Genomic DNA, 16,409 nt, shown 5'->3' with positions numbered 1-16,409 from the left:
AAGGCAGCAGGCCGATGGACAGACAGGTGGGCCAGAGCTCAGTGTCGCGTTAATATACATAAATTGCACTTAAGATGTTTGGAACAGTTACATAGCAGATCCCTGGAAAGCTGGAAGCCTTCTGTGTTGATATTGTAGTTTTAGGCCAAGACATCTGAAAACCTCTATACATTTTGAATGGATAAAAGAGTTTAAAGAAGCATTTTAGAAATGTCAATATTTCTTACAAAGACGTTATCTAAAGAAACTGTCTGTCCCCTTTCCTCCTCCTCCTCATTCAGAGGCAGTATCATATCAGATTTCTGAAACTGTGATTTTAAGGATTACTCTTGTTTAAACTGCTTAATAATTTCTCTGAGAATAGAAAGTGTCTCTAGACAAATGCTATCTGACCTTTTAACCCAAGACATAATAGGGCCCATTTGGCTGTTCAGGAGGATGTCTTTTGGTGCCAAAGAGCATTTTGTTCCAAGGCCTGTAAAAGAACAGGCTCCAAGGCAAGAAAATCTTTGCAAACTTATCCTGCTGAGCAAGCACATTAAATTACTGAATCAAAGTCAGCAGAGAGGGGAATTACACCAAAGGGAAGTCACTGCAAGCTCACAATAATAAATACAGCTAAACCCGCAGAAGAGGACATTCATACTAGGGGATTTTCTGACTCAAGTAACTGCCTCAGAGAATCCCCAAAAGTACTGCATTCAGTTCTGATCCATCTTTTACACAAACAGATATCAATGCTAAAGAGAACTGGCAAAGGAGTCCAGGAGGGATATTAGGTATTAATTTCTGAGCAGTCATTTTATTTTGAAATGCAGAATTTCATTAAAAATTAGTCAGAACTTAATTACAAGTTTCCATTGGTTCAAGTGGAAATAGGATCGGATTCTAAACTGTAGCTCTGTCTTCTCTTTTATGGCAAGCATACCTGCCAAAGAAAAGTATGCTTTGTGTTGGGTTGTGACGGATGAAGAAAAGGAAAGGATGATCAGCATTGAAATCCTGTCCCCTACACGCGCCTACCATAATAATGCCAGTGGCAGCTGCAGCTTCTGTGCCTTCTTCATTCATTTCTATGAAAGACTTGTGTACTATTTTGGACAGAAAGAGGTCTCGTGCACCTGACATTCCAGACAAGTCAGCCTTGCCACTGTCAAATATATCCAGCAGGCCCAGACCTGATAAATCTGATTTAAGGTCATAGCTGTCTTCCAGCTTAAATTTAGGCAGATGTACAGAAACATGAATGGGACGCATATTTCGTGGCTGTGTCCATTCCTGGAGCTTTTCTAAGGTGAGCTGCTTCTCTAGCTGGAATTACAAGCACAGAGATCATTAAACTGTGTAAAGAGATTCTGAAATACCACCAATGTAAAAGTTTTTCTCTTCCAAAAACATTTAAAATGCAATATTGAAAACACAGTCTCTAATGATATACATATATAAAGTAAATATAAATACAAAACAGCAGACTCTCATCTTTGCTACCTCTGTATAAATCCGCACTAATTCTATTAAATTCAATGGAGTTACTGCAAATTTACACCCTGATAACCAAGAGCAGAATCTGATTCAAAGCATCCAACTTTAAATCACAGCGGTTTTACTTTTTGCTGCTGTGTACAAAATGAGTTAAAGAAATACTGTAGTAGTAACTTAAAAAAAAAAAAGAAAGAAAGAAAGAAAGCCTACCACTTCATCTAGCTAATTGGAAGTGTAAGTCACTAAAAACTCTTAATGAAAATAATTAACAATCAAAGAGGAAGCTGCCTTCTTGACACTTCAGTAATCATAACCAGTTTCACCATCTGAAAGCAAAGAAAATAAGACATCCAAGGTAGATGAAAGATAAACCCCACCATTTAAAAGAAAATTCAGGTCAATCATTATATTTAACCTATTTTTATTTCTCTTTGTCAACTACCTTGTGGCTCAGCTCTGAGTATTAATTAATTTGTCAAAGTGCGGCAGAAACTTTGACAAAGTGAAGGCTCCTATAAATAACAGTGGCTTCCAATGGATTTCTAAGGGACTGAACTGCATCAGCAGGCTGTAAGGAAGCTCCTGCCCTACTCCTTTTGTTCAGGGCTAACCATACACCACGATCAGGGAGATTAGCGTAGCATCCGTTTACACCCACCTTGCTTGAGAGGATCCCCCTACTCTGAACTGACCCTCTTGTGGATACTTACACAGGCTCCACAGCCAGATTCCTTCAACTGTGTGGCACAAAGAAGATGCACCGTACCCTAGGAACTGATCCTATAGTGTTCTCTTTGATCAATAAAACTCCTACTGCACTTCTAAAACAAGTAACAATGATGATGATAAAGCACATTAGGGTCATCAGAGGATGGCGATAACTGGAAACAGCAGGATTTTCCCCTTTCATTATTAATTCTTATTCTTTATTGTTCTATTGGTAGGATGAATGGATGAAGGCATAATGCTGAAGGTTACAATGTGTGGGCCTCTGAATGGGTGAGGGGCAGACTAAAAGAAAGGGTCTATATTACATAAAAACTGTGACATGCCATCCAAGCAGAAGCTGAGATTGGCTTGTATAAATCACCTGCTGGAGTCCAGTGGTGTCGTCATTAATGTCATCAGGTAACAAGAGGATCATGCTAAGTTCTTTTCCATCATAGGGAAGCTCTAGCACACGACATTTCTGTTCAGAGATGTACCCAAAAGGAAATTTCTCTTTCTGATACATCATTTGCACAGTCTTTCTTTCATTCTGGATGGTTTACAAAAAACATAGAAAAAAATTAAATGAACATTTTTAGTTAAAGAAGACCGACAAGTTAAAAATGAGATTCCCATACCTATGTTATTAACAATAACTTAGATTGAAATTGACTTTTAAAATCTAAATTACTTTCCACTGTATGGTTTATTTCTCCTGCCCACTTCAATCATCTAAGGCAATGAAAATACATACAGGTCAGATTCATTAACGCTTGATTGAATAACAGTTCTTTGAAGACACGTTGCTATGTAAATATGAAGATTTATGGTGTTCAGTTTTGCTTTTGGTTTCTCTTGGGCTAGCATAATATTTACTCCTTTGACTGTAGAAATTAGCCCAGATTCTTCATTCAATTGATGCTTCTCTATGCTCCTCCAATAGCAACAGGGGCCACAAATGGCATTCAAATAGCCTGTGAGGAATATCTCCAGTGTAACAGCTATCCCCAGGCAATGTAGAATAGATTTTGCACGATCTAGAGTTGCCAACCCTCCAGGATTGTCCTGGAGTCTCCAGGAATTAAAGATAAATCTATAAAGATTATGCCTTGTGGTGAAAACTCCAGAAATACATCCAACCAAAATTGGCAATCCTAGCATGGTCCTCACACAGTCCCTGCCAAGAGTGGCATATAGGACAAGCCTTGACCAAAGTACAAAGTGATTCAGCTATGTTCAGCTGGCATAACTGCTTCCAGGGAGTCATTAAAAGCATAACTTAAAGCTGCTTTAAGTTGTATTTGGGGAAAACAGGTCCCTTGCCGGAGACAGAGTATGGGAGGGGTAAATGTACCTTAATGCCACATTTCTCTCCACCCTTCCATTCCTGCAGCAAATGAAGGAGCAGTGAAACACAGAATCTAGCCCCCTGATGACAGGAAACTGGTTGTGTCTAAACCAAAAACTGTTGGAATTAAATTTAAAAAAAGAAAAGAAAATGTTTCTATTCATATTTGGTTTGTAATATTTTTTAAATGTTGTATATAACTTTGGGGCCTAAATTACCTGACAGCTTCCCTTTATAGATATTCTACAAGCAAAAAGGTAAAAGCATATAGCTACATTACCTTATTTAATCGAAATGGCTTTCCTGTGGTGTTCGCTGCTTTAAATTTCTCAGCCCAATTTCCTTTGAAATAAATAGCATTCACCAGCACTAATCTGGTCATGTTATTAAGTGAGCCTTCAGACAGCAGGTTGGGAATTTTACCTTCGAAGAAATAAAAAATCATTACAACATTATTTGACAATGTACGTTTACATTAAAAAAATCCACTTAGCTAATGATGTTGCCTCCCCCGTCTTAATTCAAGAAAAGATTTCTGCTTTTCCCCCCTGATACAAATACAGTATATTTAAGGACCATTCTCTATTATACTATATTACATTATACTGCATATCATAATAATAGTCCATATATCATAACTTCACAAAAGTGTAAACTCTTACAGCCTAAATTTTCAGAAATGCTTCAATTTTTGGGTGCTCAACCCAAGACAATGTAAAGGAGCCTGATTTTCAGAAAGTGGAAAGTGTATGCCATCTGCCAATCAGGCTTCTTTAAGGTACCTGAAGCTGGGCACCCAAAAACTGGGGCACCCAAAATTTAGGACTACATAATTTAGGAATCTATCTATTAAAAGGCCAAACTTTTCAAAACCAGATGCCTAAACTTAGACTCCTAAATCCATATGTATGCACCTATTTTGGCAATTGTTGGTCTTAATGTACAAAAATGCAAATGTCTTTTCACCTATATAGATGTCATAAAGAGCTTGCTTATGCATTCTCTGATTTTACGAGCCATGCTACTGAATATCCCATGACAAGATGGAACATTTCTAATGGCAGCAGAAAGTGAGAACATTGAATAACCACAAAAAGATGCCATTTATTTAACTAACCAAAATCTCTTACCTTCAGTCTGTTCCCCTACCCACTGGTTAATTTGTTTCCTTGCTTCATCCGAAGCATGTAGAAAATCAACCGTAGCCAAATCAGCTCCATATAATTCCTGAGTGTTCGTCAAGAACTCCTAGAATACAGTCAGAAGGAATTGCTCTCATTGCACATGGATAACTCATTTGTAACAATACGCTACAATGGACCAAAGCTAGGGGTTTTTTATTAATTGGATAAAAACAACATTCCTACTTTATCTCAAATCTTTTCTTAGCTGCAAAAGGAACTTTGTGATATGTTTCCTCAGTTTGTATGTGGAAGCAAATACTCTGAATTTGGATGTGTTTCTGCTGTATAGAAATTGGCAGGCTTTTGACTTATTTTTAGTACCAATGTATTAACCTTAACATTAATTCTTTTGTTAAGTCATCAGGTCATCACATTTTTTAAGTTAATAGAAAAAGCAACACTTGATTCAGAAAGGATTGTTATAGCACAGTTTAGCAAACCAGCAACTGTAAGGTATGCATCAAGGCAATAGTGACCATGAGATGGTAAAGTTCAGGATCCTGACAAAAGGAAGAAAGGAGAACAGCAGAATATGGGCCTTGGACTTCAGAAAAGCAGACTTGGATTCCTTTCCCCCTCATATTAGCCTCCCAGGGGATCCTGCCCATCAGCTCCTTGAGGGAGTCAAAGAGAACTGGCTGTATTTTAAAAAAACCTTATTGAGAGCACAGGAACAAACCATCCCGATGTGCAGAAAGAACAACAAATATGGTAGGCGCCCAGCTTGACTTAACAAAAAAGTCTTTGGTGAGCTTAAACACAAAAAAGAAGCTTACAAGAAGTGGAAGCTTGGTCAGATGACTAAGAAGGATTATAAAAATACTGCTCGAACATGCAGGAATGAAATCAGCAATTGGAGTTGCAGCTAGCAAGGGACGTGAAGGCGAACAGGAAGGGCTTCTACAGGTATGTTACCACAAGAGGAAGATTAGGAAAAGTGTGAGCCGTTTACAGAATGGGGGAGGCAACCTAGTGACAGTGGATGTGGAGAAAGCTAAGGTACTCAATGCCTTTTTTGCCTCTGTCTTCACAGACAAGGTCAGCTCTCAGACTACTGCACTGGCCAGCAGAGAATAGGGAGGAGGTGAACATCCCTCAGTGCTGAAGGAACAGGTTCAGGACTATTTAGATAGATTGGACATACACAAGTCCATGGGGCCAGATGCAATGCATGCGAGGGTGCTGAGGGAATTGGCTGATGTGATTTCAGAGCCATTGACTATTATCTTTGAAAGCTCGTAGCAATTTGAGGAGGTCCCTGCTGATTGGAAAAAGGCAAATATAGTGCCCCTCTTCATGAAAGGGAAGAAAGAGTATCCAGGGAACTACAGACTAGTCAGCCTCACCTCAATCCCTGGAAAAATCATGGAGCAGGACCTCAAGGAATCCTTTTTAAGGCACTTGCAAGACAAAGGGAGGTGATCAGGAATAGTCAACATGATTTCACGAAAGGTAGGTCATGCCTGACAAACCTGATTGCCTTCTATGAAGAGGTGACTGGCTCTGGGGATGTGGGGAAAGCGGTGGACGGGATATACCTTGACTTTAGCAAAGCTTTTGATGCAGTCTCCCACAGTATTCTTATCAGCAAATTAAAGAAGCATGGCTTGGATGAATGGATTATAAAATGGTTAGAGAGCTGGCTAGATGAGGCTCAACGGGTAGTGATCAATGGCTCAATGTCTAGCTGGCAGCCGGTAAAAAGCGGAGTGCCCCAGGGGTCGGTCCTGGGGCCAGTTTTGTTCAACATCTTCATTAATGATCTGGAGGATGGGATATAATTCACCCTTAGCAAGTTTGCAGATGACACTAAACTAGGGGGAGTGGTAGATGGGATACAGAGTGACCTAGGCTAGACTAGACTGACGGTGGCAAACTCGCCGCCGTCAGATCGATTTTTCTGAATCGACTGAGCAGTCAGTGCAGACCCGCTCAGTCGATTCAGAAATCAACGCACTAAGTCCAGCTGCACAAGTAGCGTAGCGCTGCGTTGACGGGAACGCTTTTCCCATCGGCGCAGCGCAGTGAAGGTGGAGCGCAGAAGAGAAGCTCAGCAGTCGACGGGATTTATACAAGTTTTTTGCGTAACTCCCGTCGACTGCTGCCGAATCTCACAGGTAAGCGTAGACAGGGTTCTAGACAAATTGGAGGATTGGGCCAAAAGAAATCTGATGAGGTTCAACAAGCACAAGTGCAGAGTCCTGCACTTAGGAAGGAAGAATCCCATGCACAGCTATAGACTGGGGACAGATGGGCTAGGCAGCAGTTCTGCAGAAAAGGACCTGGGGGTTAAAGTGGATAAGAAGCTGGATGAGAGTCAGCAATGTGCCCTGGTTGCCAAGAAGGCTAATAGCATATTGGGCTGCATTAGGAGGAGGATGGATCTAGGCTTTTCAATGGTAGTAGATGACAGAACAAGGTGCAATAGCCTCAAGTTGCAGTGGGGGAGGTCTTGGTTGGATATTGGGAAAAACATTTTCACTAGGACGGTGGTGAAGCACTGGAATGGGTTACCTAGGGAGATGGTGGAATCTCCATCTTTAGAGGTTTTTAAGCTGCGGCTTGACAAAGCCCTGACTGGGATGAGTTAGCTGAGGTTAGTCCTGCTTTGAGCAGGGGTTGGACTAGATGACCTCCTGAGGTCCCTTCCAACTCTAATCTACGATTCTATGGTGTGAAAAGGGCTTGAGAGGAAAATAAAACAGGGATAAGACACGCCTACCATTATACAATAATAAAGTGAGTTGACAGTGTGTGCAGATGGAGCTGACATTTTGTGGCCAAAAGGAACAGCCGTGTTCCACCTTATTTTGCACCTTGTTTGTTTGTTTGTTTGCGAAAGTGTAGCTGTGTGGGAAGTTCTCTTTGGTTCCAACTTTTTAACCAAAGCAACAGTAATAAATAGAACAGAACTGGGTAAACACCGTAATTGAAAATCTTCCCCAGGGTTCACAGATTCATCAGTTCCGCAGCCAGAAATATTAATGGACATTCAAATGCTTCATCTCAAAACAGGGAGCTAAATTTGTAGACAACATTTGTCTTGTGAGTCCTTCAACTGACCTCAATTTTTTACCTCATAAATATACAAATAATTAAGTTATTCTGCTTGGAATCAATCAATAACATGACAGTAATACTATTTTTAGATTAAATCCAAATTGTATTAAGGTTTTATATAAATCCTGTTCCAGTGGGAGTTTTGCCATGGATTCCAAGTAGGGCAGGATCAGGCCTTAGCAGGAATGGGAAGTAACTGACGACTGAGTTTTGAAAGATTCAGTAGCAATTCTGTCATATGAGTTTCTGCATGCACTTACTGCTAAAAAGCTGTAGGTCTTCTCTCCATAAAGCCGACTGGCAAGCTTCAACAGATAGGAAGCTCCACTTCTGTTAATGTCAGCGGTCAGGGTGTGAAATCTTGAATGAAGCTCTTCAACAACATCAAAATGAAGAGTCTGCATTAAAAGAAATTATCCAGACATCACTGTATGGTCTAAAATGCATATAAATTAATACAGTATACTTGGTACTCAGTGTTTGAAGGATCAGGTCTTTGGAGTTAGGAGGAACAAAAACCAAACAATGTTTGCCTTGTGATTAGAAACTATTTGAAAACCATTTGGAAACTTCAGCTAATGCAGAATCCACTGGTTGACTGATTTACTGACAACTCAAATGTATCACCTGTGCTCATCACTTGCACTGTCAACTCGCTTATTTTTTCAGTGAAATTCAAGCTGTTTATTTTAATCTATAGTTCGCTGGCAGCTCTCCTGCTATGCGCCATCCAGCTGTAGAGATGGAATACTGATATTAGTCCCGATATTAAAACCAGATGTAAGGTGCTGCCAATAAAGGGACATTTAGTTCTCAAATTCACTTCTCCCTTTGTTTGTTGCTCCCTCAAGCCCCATCTATTCTCTCAGACCTTATTTGAACAAGTGAGTAAGGTGAGCTCCAGCTGATTTTCTTTTATTCTTTTCTTTTCTTTTTAATAGATGATATTAATGTAAGTGCTGCCATGTATTACTGATGCCTAATAATTTAAAAATTAAAGACATGACTGTAGTTTCTCTTTAAGGGCATACTTCCTTTCTGGGTGATTCTCAGAGACAAATAAACTAACAAAGATGATATGCATTATGGAGAGATCTACCTGACTCTAGCAGGGCTGATGAGAGTGCACCAAGGACCTTCAATGCACAGAGAAATATTTGGGTAATGTGAAACCAAACCATAGTCCACATGCAGCACACAGTCTAGGCACCTGATCCAAACCCATTGAACTCTATGGGAAGATTCCCGTTGACTTCAATGGGCTTTGTATCAGGCCTAGGTGTCCCGGAGAGTTTCACACTGCTTTCTTAACAGAGAGTATTGCAGTATTAGCATGCTGAAACTTGTCAGTGTGGTTTTTTTTTTAGCCACTTTTCACCCTATATCTGCTCTCAATAGGTTCAACTTGGGTTGGGCTGTTAATATGACAGAATGGATGTTAGTTTCTGTACAAAGTTCAGGGCTGACATGTAGTGATGAATAGTTTTATTATTCCAACAGATAACTCAGTACTGCCTAATAACATAAAAGAACTGCTCCTAAAGCCAATAATACTTAGGAGACAATATTCTTAAGCAAATATATTGTGAGCACAGCAGAGTGAATTCAAACACACCCTTTTACAGCAGCATGTGGCATTCCAATAAAATAGAAAATCATTAATAGTTGAATCCCTCTTATGCAGTAAGTCCCATGTGAAATTAGTACCAACGCTGACATCCAAAATTATTGTTTTGTACTTTAAAATTAATAAATACTAATTTTGAAACCTTCCATCTCTAAAACCATAATTTAACGTACTGAAAATCTTCACGGCACTAGTTAATGGAGTTTGCAGCTCGCTTATAGGCTGAATTTGATAAAGCTGAATGCAAAGAGCTCAGTTCTTCAAGCATTGCTCACATTCAACAATATTAACTCATGCTGAGTACGCGCATTAATTTCATTAGAACTGGGCCCAGTCACAGCAATAAAACAAAACTCGACACCTTAAAACTTAAATAGTGTGCTGAAAGGAAATGCTTTTGTAGATCATTATTAGGTGCCTATTTTTGAAAATATTGAATGTGCAGATATACTGAATATTAGTACTGCGGCTGATCTCATTCAGATGGTCTTTGACGTGAGACTGATAATGATTTGACTGTGAATGACAAGGTGGGTGAGATAATATCTTTTATTGGGCCAACTTCTACTGGTGAAAGAGAGATGCTTTCGAGTTACACAGAGCTCTTCTTCAGGTCTGGGAAAGGTACTCAGAGCGTCACAGCTAAACACAAGGTAGAACAGATTGTTTGGAATAAGTAGTTCACATACATTCTAAGTGACCACGCAGGGACAAGTGGCCCATTAACGCCCCTGAAATCATAGGACAAAAAGTGGGGTTAGTGGATTACAGATTGTTGTAATAAATCATAAATCCAATGTCTTTATTCAGACCATGATTTTTGGTGTCTGGCAAAGTTATGAATTTAAGCTCCCGGGCTTGTCTTTGGAAGGTGTCCAGGTTTTCTTTGAGGATGAGGACTGAGAGGTCAGAATGTATGGTTTATTACAACAATCTGTAATCCACTAACACCCCTTTTTTTGTCCTATGACTGCAGGGATGTAAACAGGCCATTCCACCTTGAATGGTCCCTTGAAATATGAGTTAACTAATTATGCTAAACAATCTGTTCCAACTTGTATTTTATCTGTACATTTCCCAGGCCTGAAGAAGAACTCTGTGTAGCTCGAAAGCTTCTCTCTTTCACTAACAGATGTTGGTCCAATAAAAGATATTACTTAATCTCGCCCATTTGTGTTTTTAATATCCTGGAACCAACATAGCTACAACACTGCAAACAACATTGACTGTGAATCTTACTGCTGTGTGTGTTGTCTTGTGGGAAATAATCATCATGTCATTTTACAAAATTCATGACCTCATGCCAAGACATTGTCATTATGCATTAGCATAGTTATCAGATTTTAAAATGGAAGGCGAGGGAAGGGGATTGATTTTTTGTTTTTTAACATGGCAGCAGTATGTGTAACATTATTAAGCATGTATTACAAAACCATAGATCTCTTTGCCAGGGCTGCACAGAGGTTTTTAGGAGCTTGGGACAAAATCTGGTTCAGAGGCTCTCCTCCCTTCCCAAAAAACAAAAAATTACCACTAAGGAGAGGTGGGGAGAATGGTGTGGAGAGTGAACCCACCCTTTACCCACCTCACAGCAACAACTCCTGTGGGACTGGGCCCTGCTTCCCACTCCAGACGTTGTGACCTGACGTGCTAGGTTGCAACACCACTCAGTTTGGGGGCCCTTTCAAATAGGGGGAAGGGGCTGGAGAAGCCCTGTTCTTAGCATAAAAAGGCATGAAAACAAAACATAATATGAAGGGTCAATGAAACCTTTTTTTTTTCTTTTAAAACTTTTATTTTCTACAACATTAAAAATCAAAACAAGACAAAAATTTTCTGCTGACCTTCAACAGCTGTGTTTCTGTGTTACCTTTGGCCCCTAAAAGGACCATAGCCAATGCAGCAGAAATACTGACTGGTGAGAAGAAGATATTTCCTGTTGGGTTGGTTTCATTCAACTTTCTAAACAGATCAAGAGCAAAATGGGTGTTTGCATTACTCAGTTCCTCCATAGTTACAAGCTGAAAAATAAAACAAGTGCAATCAAGGCTCCAGGCAGCGATTTTTCAGAAACTAAATGCCCTGTATTACTCAGAGCAAAAGGTGAAACTAACAAAAGAGCATTTATTCCTGACTTCCATATGCTACATTAACTTCGGTATACCTTCCTCAGACGGTAACAAATTCACTTAAATAGATATAGCAGCAAGTAGACTGCCTACCCACCCAAACACCATTGTCACACCAACCTTACAGATGTTATATAATTATCATTAGCCACCTCTCTCTAAATTTGGAACATCTGAATGTTAGGGAGTTGTCAGGAATGGACAATGATGTCCTTTTATTCTAAATTCACAAACCAGTCACAGTCAAGATAACTGCAGGGTGACCTCCTCCCCTTGTTTTCCCACCAATGGATTTATTGTGATATACTGAGGCCATCCAATATAATAGCTAGTGAAAGGTACTTAAATCTCCATCTCTGCTGAGATCTGTTTCTATTGAGCAGACCATACCAAATTAAGGTCCCAGTCTTCCAAAGACTTACACATATGCTTAACTTCATGCGCTGTGAGAACTCGTTCAATTCACTGGGACTGCTCACAGTGCATCTTGTTTAGCATGTGCCTAAGTCTTTGCAGTATCAGAGCCCAAGAACGAAACTAAATGCATAAGTGAAAGCTGTGGTTTGAAATCAAAATGAAATACAAACTATATAAAATGAAGGCCTGATGCTGCAAATTCCTTTTGCCCATTGATTTAAATTGCCTAATTTCTTTTGTCTGCCTACTCCTGTGGGCAAATCTCCCACTGATCTCAGGGGGAGTAAGGACTGCAGAATTTAGCCTTTCTAATTCCTTTTTCTTCTAAAATTAATTTTAAATGTAGTAGTCTATATAGCTGACACTACAAATCAGAGTCTACAAATCAGACGCTACAAATCAGAGCTCTCTACATGAACTCTAAAATGTATCATTATGCCTTTTAATTGACGGCAGGGAAACATTCAGGTTTTCAAAGGTACTGACTCTTCTGTAACTTTTGCAATTCTGCTTTCTCTACTTCTCTACCAAAAAAGCAAAAAAGGGTGTTTCTACGTTTTCCAAAAATTGTAGCTATTTGTTTTACCCTGGTAAAATCTCTCTCTACCTGTCTCCAGTGATGTCAGGGGACATTACAGCTGATTAATTTCTTACCCTTCCCATTTTTTTAATGAAAAAAAAAATCCATTCTTTCATCAAAATAGCAACAATTTTTCATTAAAACATGAATTTTTCACAATTTCAATCAACTTCCAACAAATATGGTAACAACTGATTTTCCTCTGACAGATTAAAAACAAATAAAGTGGGGCTTGTCGCACAGATGGGATTAAACTACGTTGTAATCATAAGAAATAACCATGTTCACAAATCATGCCACTGCCCCACATAAAGTATTTTTTACAGCACAGACAGGCCCTGGTGGCCCTCCAGCCTCTGGGGGCTTGTCCACACAAAGCAGATGCGATCGTTCACAGGTGCGGCTTTGAGTGCGGACGCTCTTCCTTTACTCAAGCCTGACTTGTGGCACCAGCGCCTGTTTTGCCTCTGCCTGCTGCGAGTGAAAGTCGAGGAGGCAAATCCCCAGAGGAGGAGTAGCAGCAGGATCTGCCCGCAGGGCTTTCCACAGCAAGCCACCCAGAGCTCGCCGTAGGCGCAGGCTGCTGCAGGGCAGCTTCATCGCCTTGGGGGCCGGTGGGAGAGGCTGGGCCGGTTACTGGCGGCTTCTCTGCCTGCCTCCCTCATGTCTGGTGTCCGCTCTAGGTAGCGGGGCCAGCCCAGGCTGCACATTTTTAATGTGCTGGAGGGGGGCAGATGAATTATGGGGCTCTAGCCCCGGCCGGCACACAGCGCAGGGTCCCCCCCCTCATCCTGGTTTCTCAGAGCCCAGGAGGAGGCCCCCACATGGCTCCCCGCCCCGCTTTAGGGCTGCGACAAAGTCCAAGCAAGCTGGTTTCTTACCCTGCAGACGGCGGGGGGTCTCGCTTGCTCACTGCCTGGTTTCTTCTTCCTGCCCTCCGGGCTGTGGGGCGGAGACTAGAGACACGGCGAGAGCCTGGGGCTGACTCAGCCCTGCCCTGCCCTGCTCCGCATGTGCAGCAGCCCCGAGGCGGGGACTAGGGAGCGTCTAGGTGCTGGGCGAGGCTAGGGAGGCTACATCCCTCTGTGGATGTAGGAAAGGTGGTGGATGTGATATACCTTGACTTTAGCAAAGCTTTTGATACGGTCTCTCACAGTATTCTTATCAGCAAGTTAAAGAAGTATGGGTTGGATGAATGGACTATAAAATGGATAGAGAACTGGCTGGAGCATAGGGCTCAACGAGTAGTGATCAATGGCTCCATGTCTAGCTGGCAACCGGTCACAAGCGGAGTTCCCCAGGGGTCGGTCCTCGGGCCGGTTTTGTTCAACATCTTTATTAATGATCTGGAGGATGGGGTAGATTGCACCCTCAGCAAGTTTGCGGACGACACTAAGCTGGGGGGAGTGGTAGATAACCTGGAAGGTAGGAATAGGATACAGAGTGACCTAAACAAACGGGAGGATTGGGCCAAAAGAAATCTAATGAGGTTCAACAAAGAAAAGTGCAGAGTCCTCCACTTAGGAAGGCAGAATCCCATGCACAGCTATAGACTGGGGACCGACGAGCTAGGAAGCAGCTCTGCAGAAAAGGACATGGGGATAACAGTGGATAAAAAGCTGGATATGAGTCAGCAGTGTGCCCTGGTTCTCAAGAAGGCTAATAGCATACTAGGCTGCATTAGGAGGTGCATTGCCAGCAGGTCACGGGAAGTGATTATTCCCCTCTATTCGGCATTGGTGAGGCCGCATTTAAATATTGTGTCCAGTTTTGGGACCCCCACTACAAAAAGGATGTGGACAAGTTGGAGAGAGTCCAGCAAAGGGCAACAAAAATGATTAGGTGGCTGGAGCACAGGACTTATGAGGAGAGGCTGAGGGAACTGGGCTTGTTTAGTCTGCAAAAGAGAAGAATGAGGGGTGATTTGATAGCGGCCTTTAACTACCTGAAAGAGGGTTCCAGGGAGGATGGGGCTAGGTTGTTCTCGGTGGTGGCTGATGACAGAACAAGGAGCAACGGTTTCAAGTTGCAGGGCGGGAGGTCTAGGTTGGACATGAGGAAAAGGTTTTTCACTAGGAGTGTGGTGAAGCACTGGAATGGGTTACCTAGAGAGGTGGTGGAATCTCCATCCTTAGAGGTTTTTAAGCTGAGGGTTGACAAAGCCCTGGCTGGGATGATATAGCTGAGGTTAGTCCTGCTTTGAGCGGGGGGTTGGACTAGATGACCTCCTGAGGTCCCTTCCAACTCTAAGATTCTATGATGCTATGATTCTATGAAAGGGCCGGGCCAGGCCAGCGCGGCTGCTGGGTACCAGGAGATCGCAGCCGCCAGGATGGGGTGCGGCGTGACTGCAGCGGGGGAGAGGCAGCGGGGCAGAGCGGAGTTAGTGGCTCGGTCGGGAGGATGGAGGGGAGGAAGGAGGGCAGTAACCTGCTACAGAGGGCGGGTGAGCATGTGCCTTAGTTAAGCTGGTTTGGCTGGGTCTGCACCATGCAGCGCTGTTGTATCCCAGGCTAGCAGACAGACAAGGTGGGTGAGGTAACAGCTTCTATTGGCCCCACTTGGGTGGTGGCTGGGTCTGCTCAGCATCGCTGACTTGCCCGGTACTGGAGAGGCACTGGGGCCAGGCTGGTGGTAGATGAATTCTCAGGGTCCCCAAGGCCTTTGTGGGTGAGTGTGCCAAATGGTGGGGAAAGGGCCGGGGGGGCAAGCTCCAGAGTCAGCAGGTGGCAGATGAAGGGGCAAGCTGGGAAGAAATGGTGGGAAGGCAGAAGAGAAAATAAAGGACAGAAGAGAAAAGGGAATGAAAGAAAATACGGCAGGACACAAGGCAGGAAAACCAGAAAGCTTATAATGAGGAAGCAGAGAAAGGAGAAGTGTGTGTCCATGAAAGAAGGCTGGGACTGTCCAAGGTGATGAATTAAAATGAACAGAGTAGACAGTATAGGGAAGGGGCGAGACTGGGAGAAAACAGCAGACCGTGTTCACCCACTCTGCCCTTTCTTTCAATGTGCCCCAGTTTTCCAGTTGTGAAACAAGGAAAGTTGCTGTCTGAGGGTTGACATGGAGTGCACACCCTTCTCCTCACCCAGCTGCCAGGACCCCTGCCCACCCAGACACACAGCTCAGGTTGTGGCATGGTAGAAGCAGGCTCCACAGCCACGTTGCATTTCACTAGAAATTCAGACATAACTGCAATTTTTCTCTTGTCATCTAAAACCGCAGATTGTATCTTGAATTTTCTCAGGCAGGCAGCGTAAATACAGACCTGTTCCACTAGTTTGTATTTACACTGTTTAACTAAGCAAAATTTAGCTCAATGTCTTTTTTGAAGAATGAACAGTTTCCAGATAAAAAATTGCTGCAGTGTAACTAAGGTTTCCTCTGTATCCAGTCTGGTTTGGAAAAGGCTGAAATTTGTTGCTATGGTACTACTTTGCATTACTGTAACTCCTTCTGAGGATTTCAAAATGCTTCATAAATAAGTAAACCAACATTATAAGTATTATCTACAAATAAGTGAATGGAGGTGGAGAACAGTTAAGTAATTTGCTCAATATGACTAAGATCTGGCTCCTAGCCTCATTTTTTATCACAACAGCTTTAAATAATTCCTCTTTAAGGGATTTGGCAACTCCTTGAGATGTGAAACACTGATAATAGAAGGACAGAGTGAAATATCTCCTTAAAACAAACTACGAACTCCATCATAAAATGGAAAGACTTTAAAATTTATCTAAAAAGAGTATCGAAAGGGGGAACATGCAGAAGAACTGCCATACTGGGACAGACCAATTGTCCATTGTGCCCAATATCTTGTCTCTTGACAGTGGTGAGTACTAGAGCTTCAGGGTGGAGTGTACAACACAGGACA

General features: G+C 42.1%; 1 protein-coding gene across 1 annotated transcript; it reads right to left on the bottom strand.

Moving 5' to 3' along the window:
- Nucleotides 1–406: 406 nt before the first annotated feature.
- On the bottom strand, nt 407–11,433 carry LOC137162693 (leukocyte elastase inhibitor-like). The gene is made up of 6 exons (XM_067562587.1): nt 11,254–11,433; nt 8,043–8,180; nt 4,669–4,786; nt 3,819–3,961; nt 2,573–2,740; nt 407–1,311 (listed from the first exon to the last, which is right to left on the bottom strand). Exons 1-6 carry the CDS (start codon nt 11,419–11,421, stop codon nt 889–891), a joined length of 1,158 nt encoding a protein of 385 aa, XP_067418688.1. The 5' UTR covers nt 11,422–11,433; the 3' UTR covers nt 407–888.
- Nucleotides 11,434–16,409: the final 4,976 nt, after the last annotated feature.

This window comes from Emydura macquarii, unplaced genomic scaffold (assembly GCF_026122565.2).
Source record: "Emydura macquarii macquarii isolate MOO-44397 ecotype Brisbane River unplaced genomic scaffold, CSIRO-AGI_Emac_v2 contig_2452, whole genome shotgun sequence".
In the NCBI taxonomy this organism is placed as follows: domain Eukaryota; kingdom Metazoa; phylum Chordata; order Testudines; family Chelidae; genus Emydura; species Emydura macquarii.
Note: the sequence above shows the minus strand (reverse complement) of the source record. Positions and strands in the feature narration are given on the sequence as shown.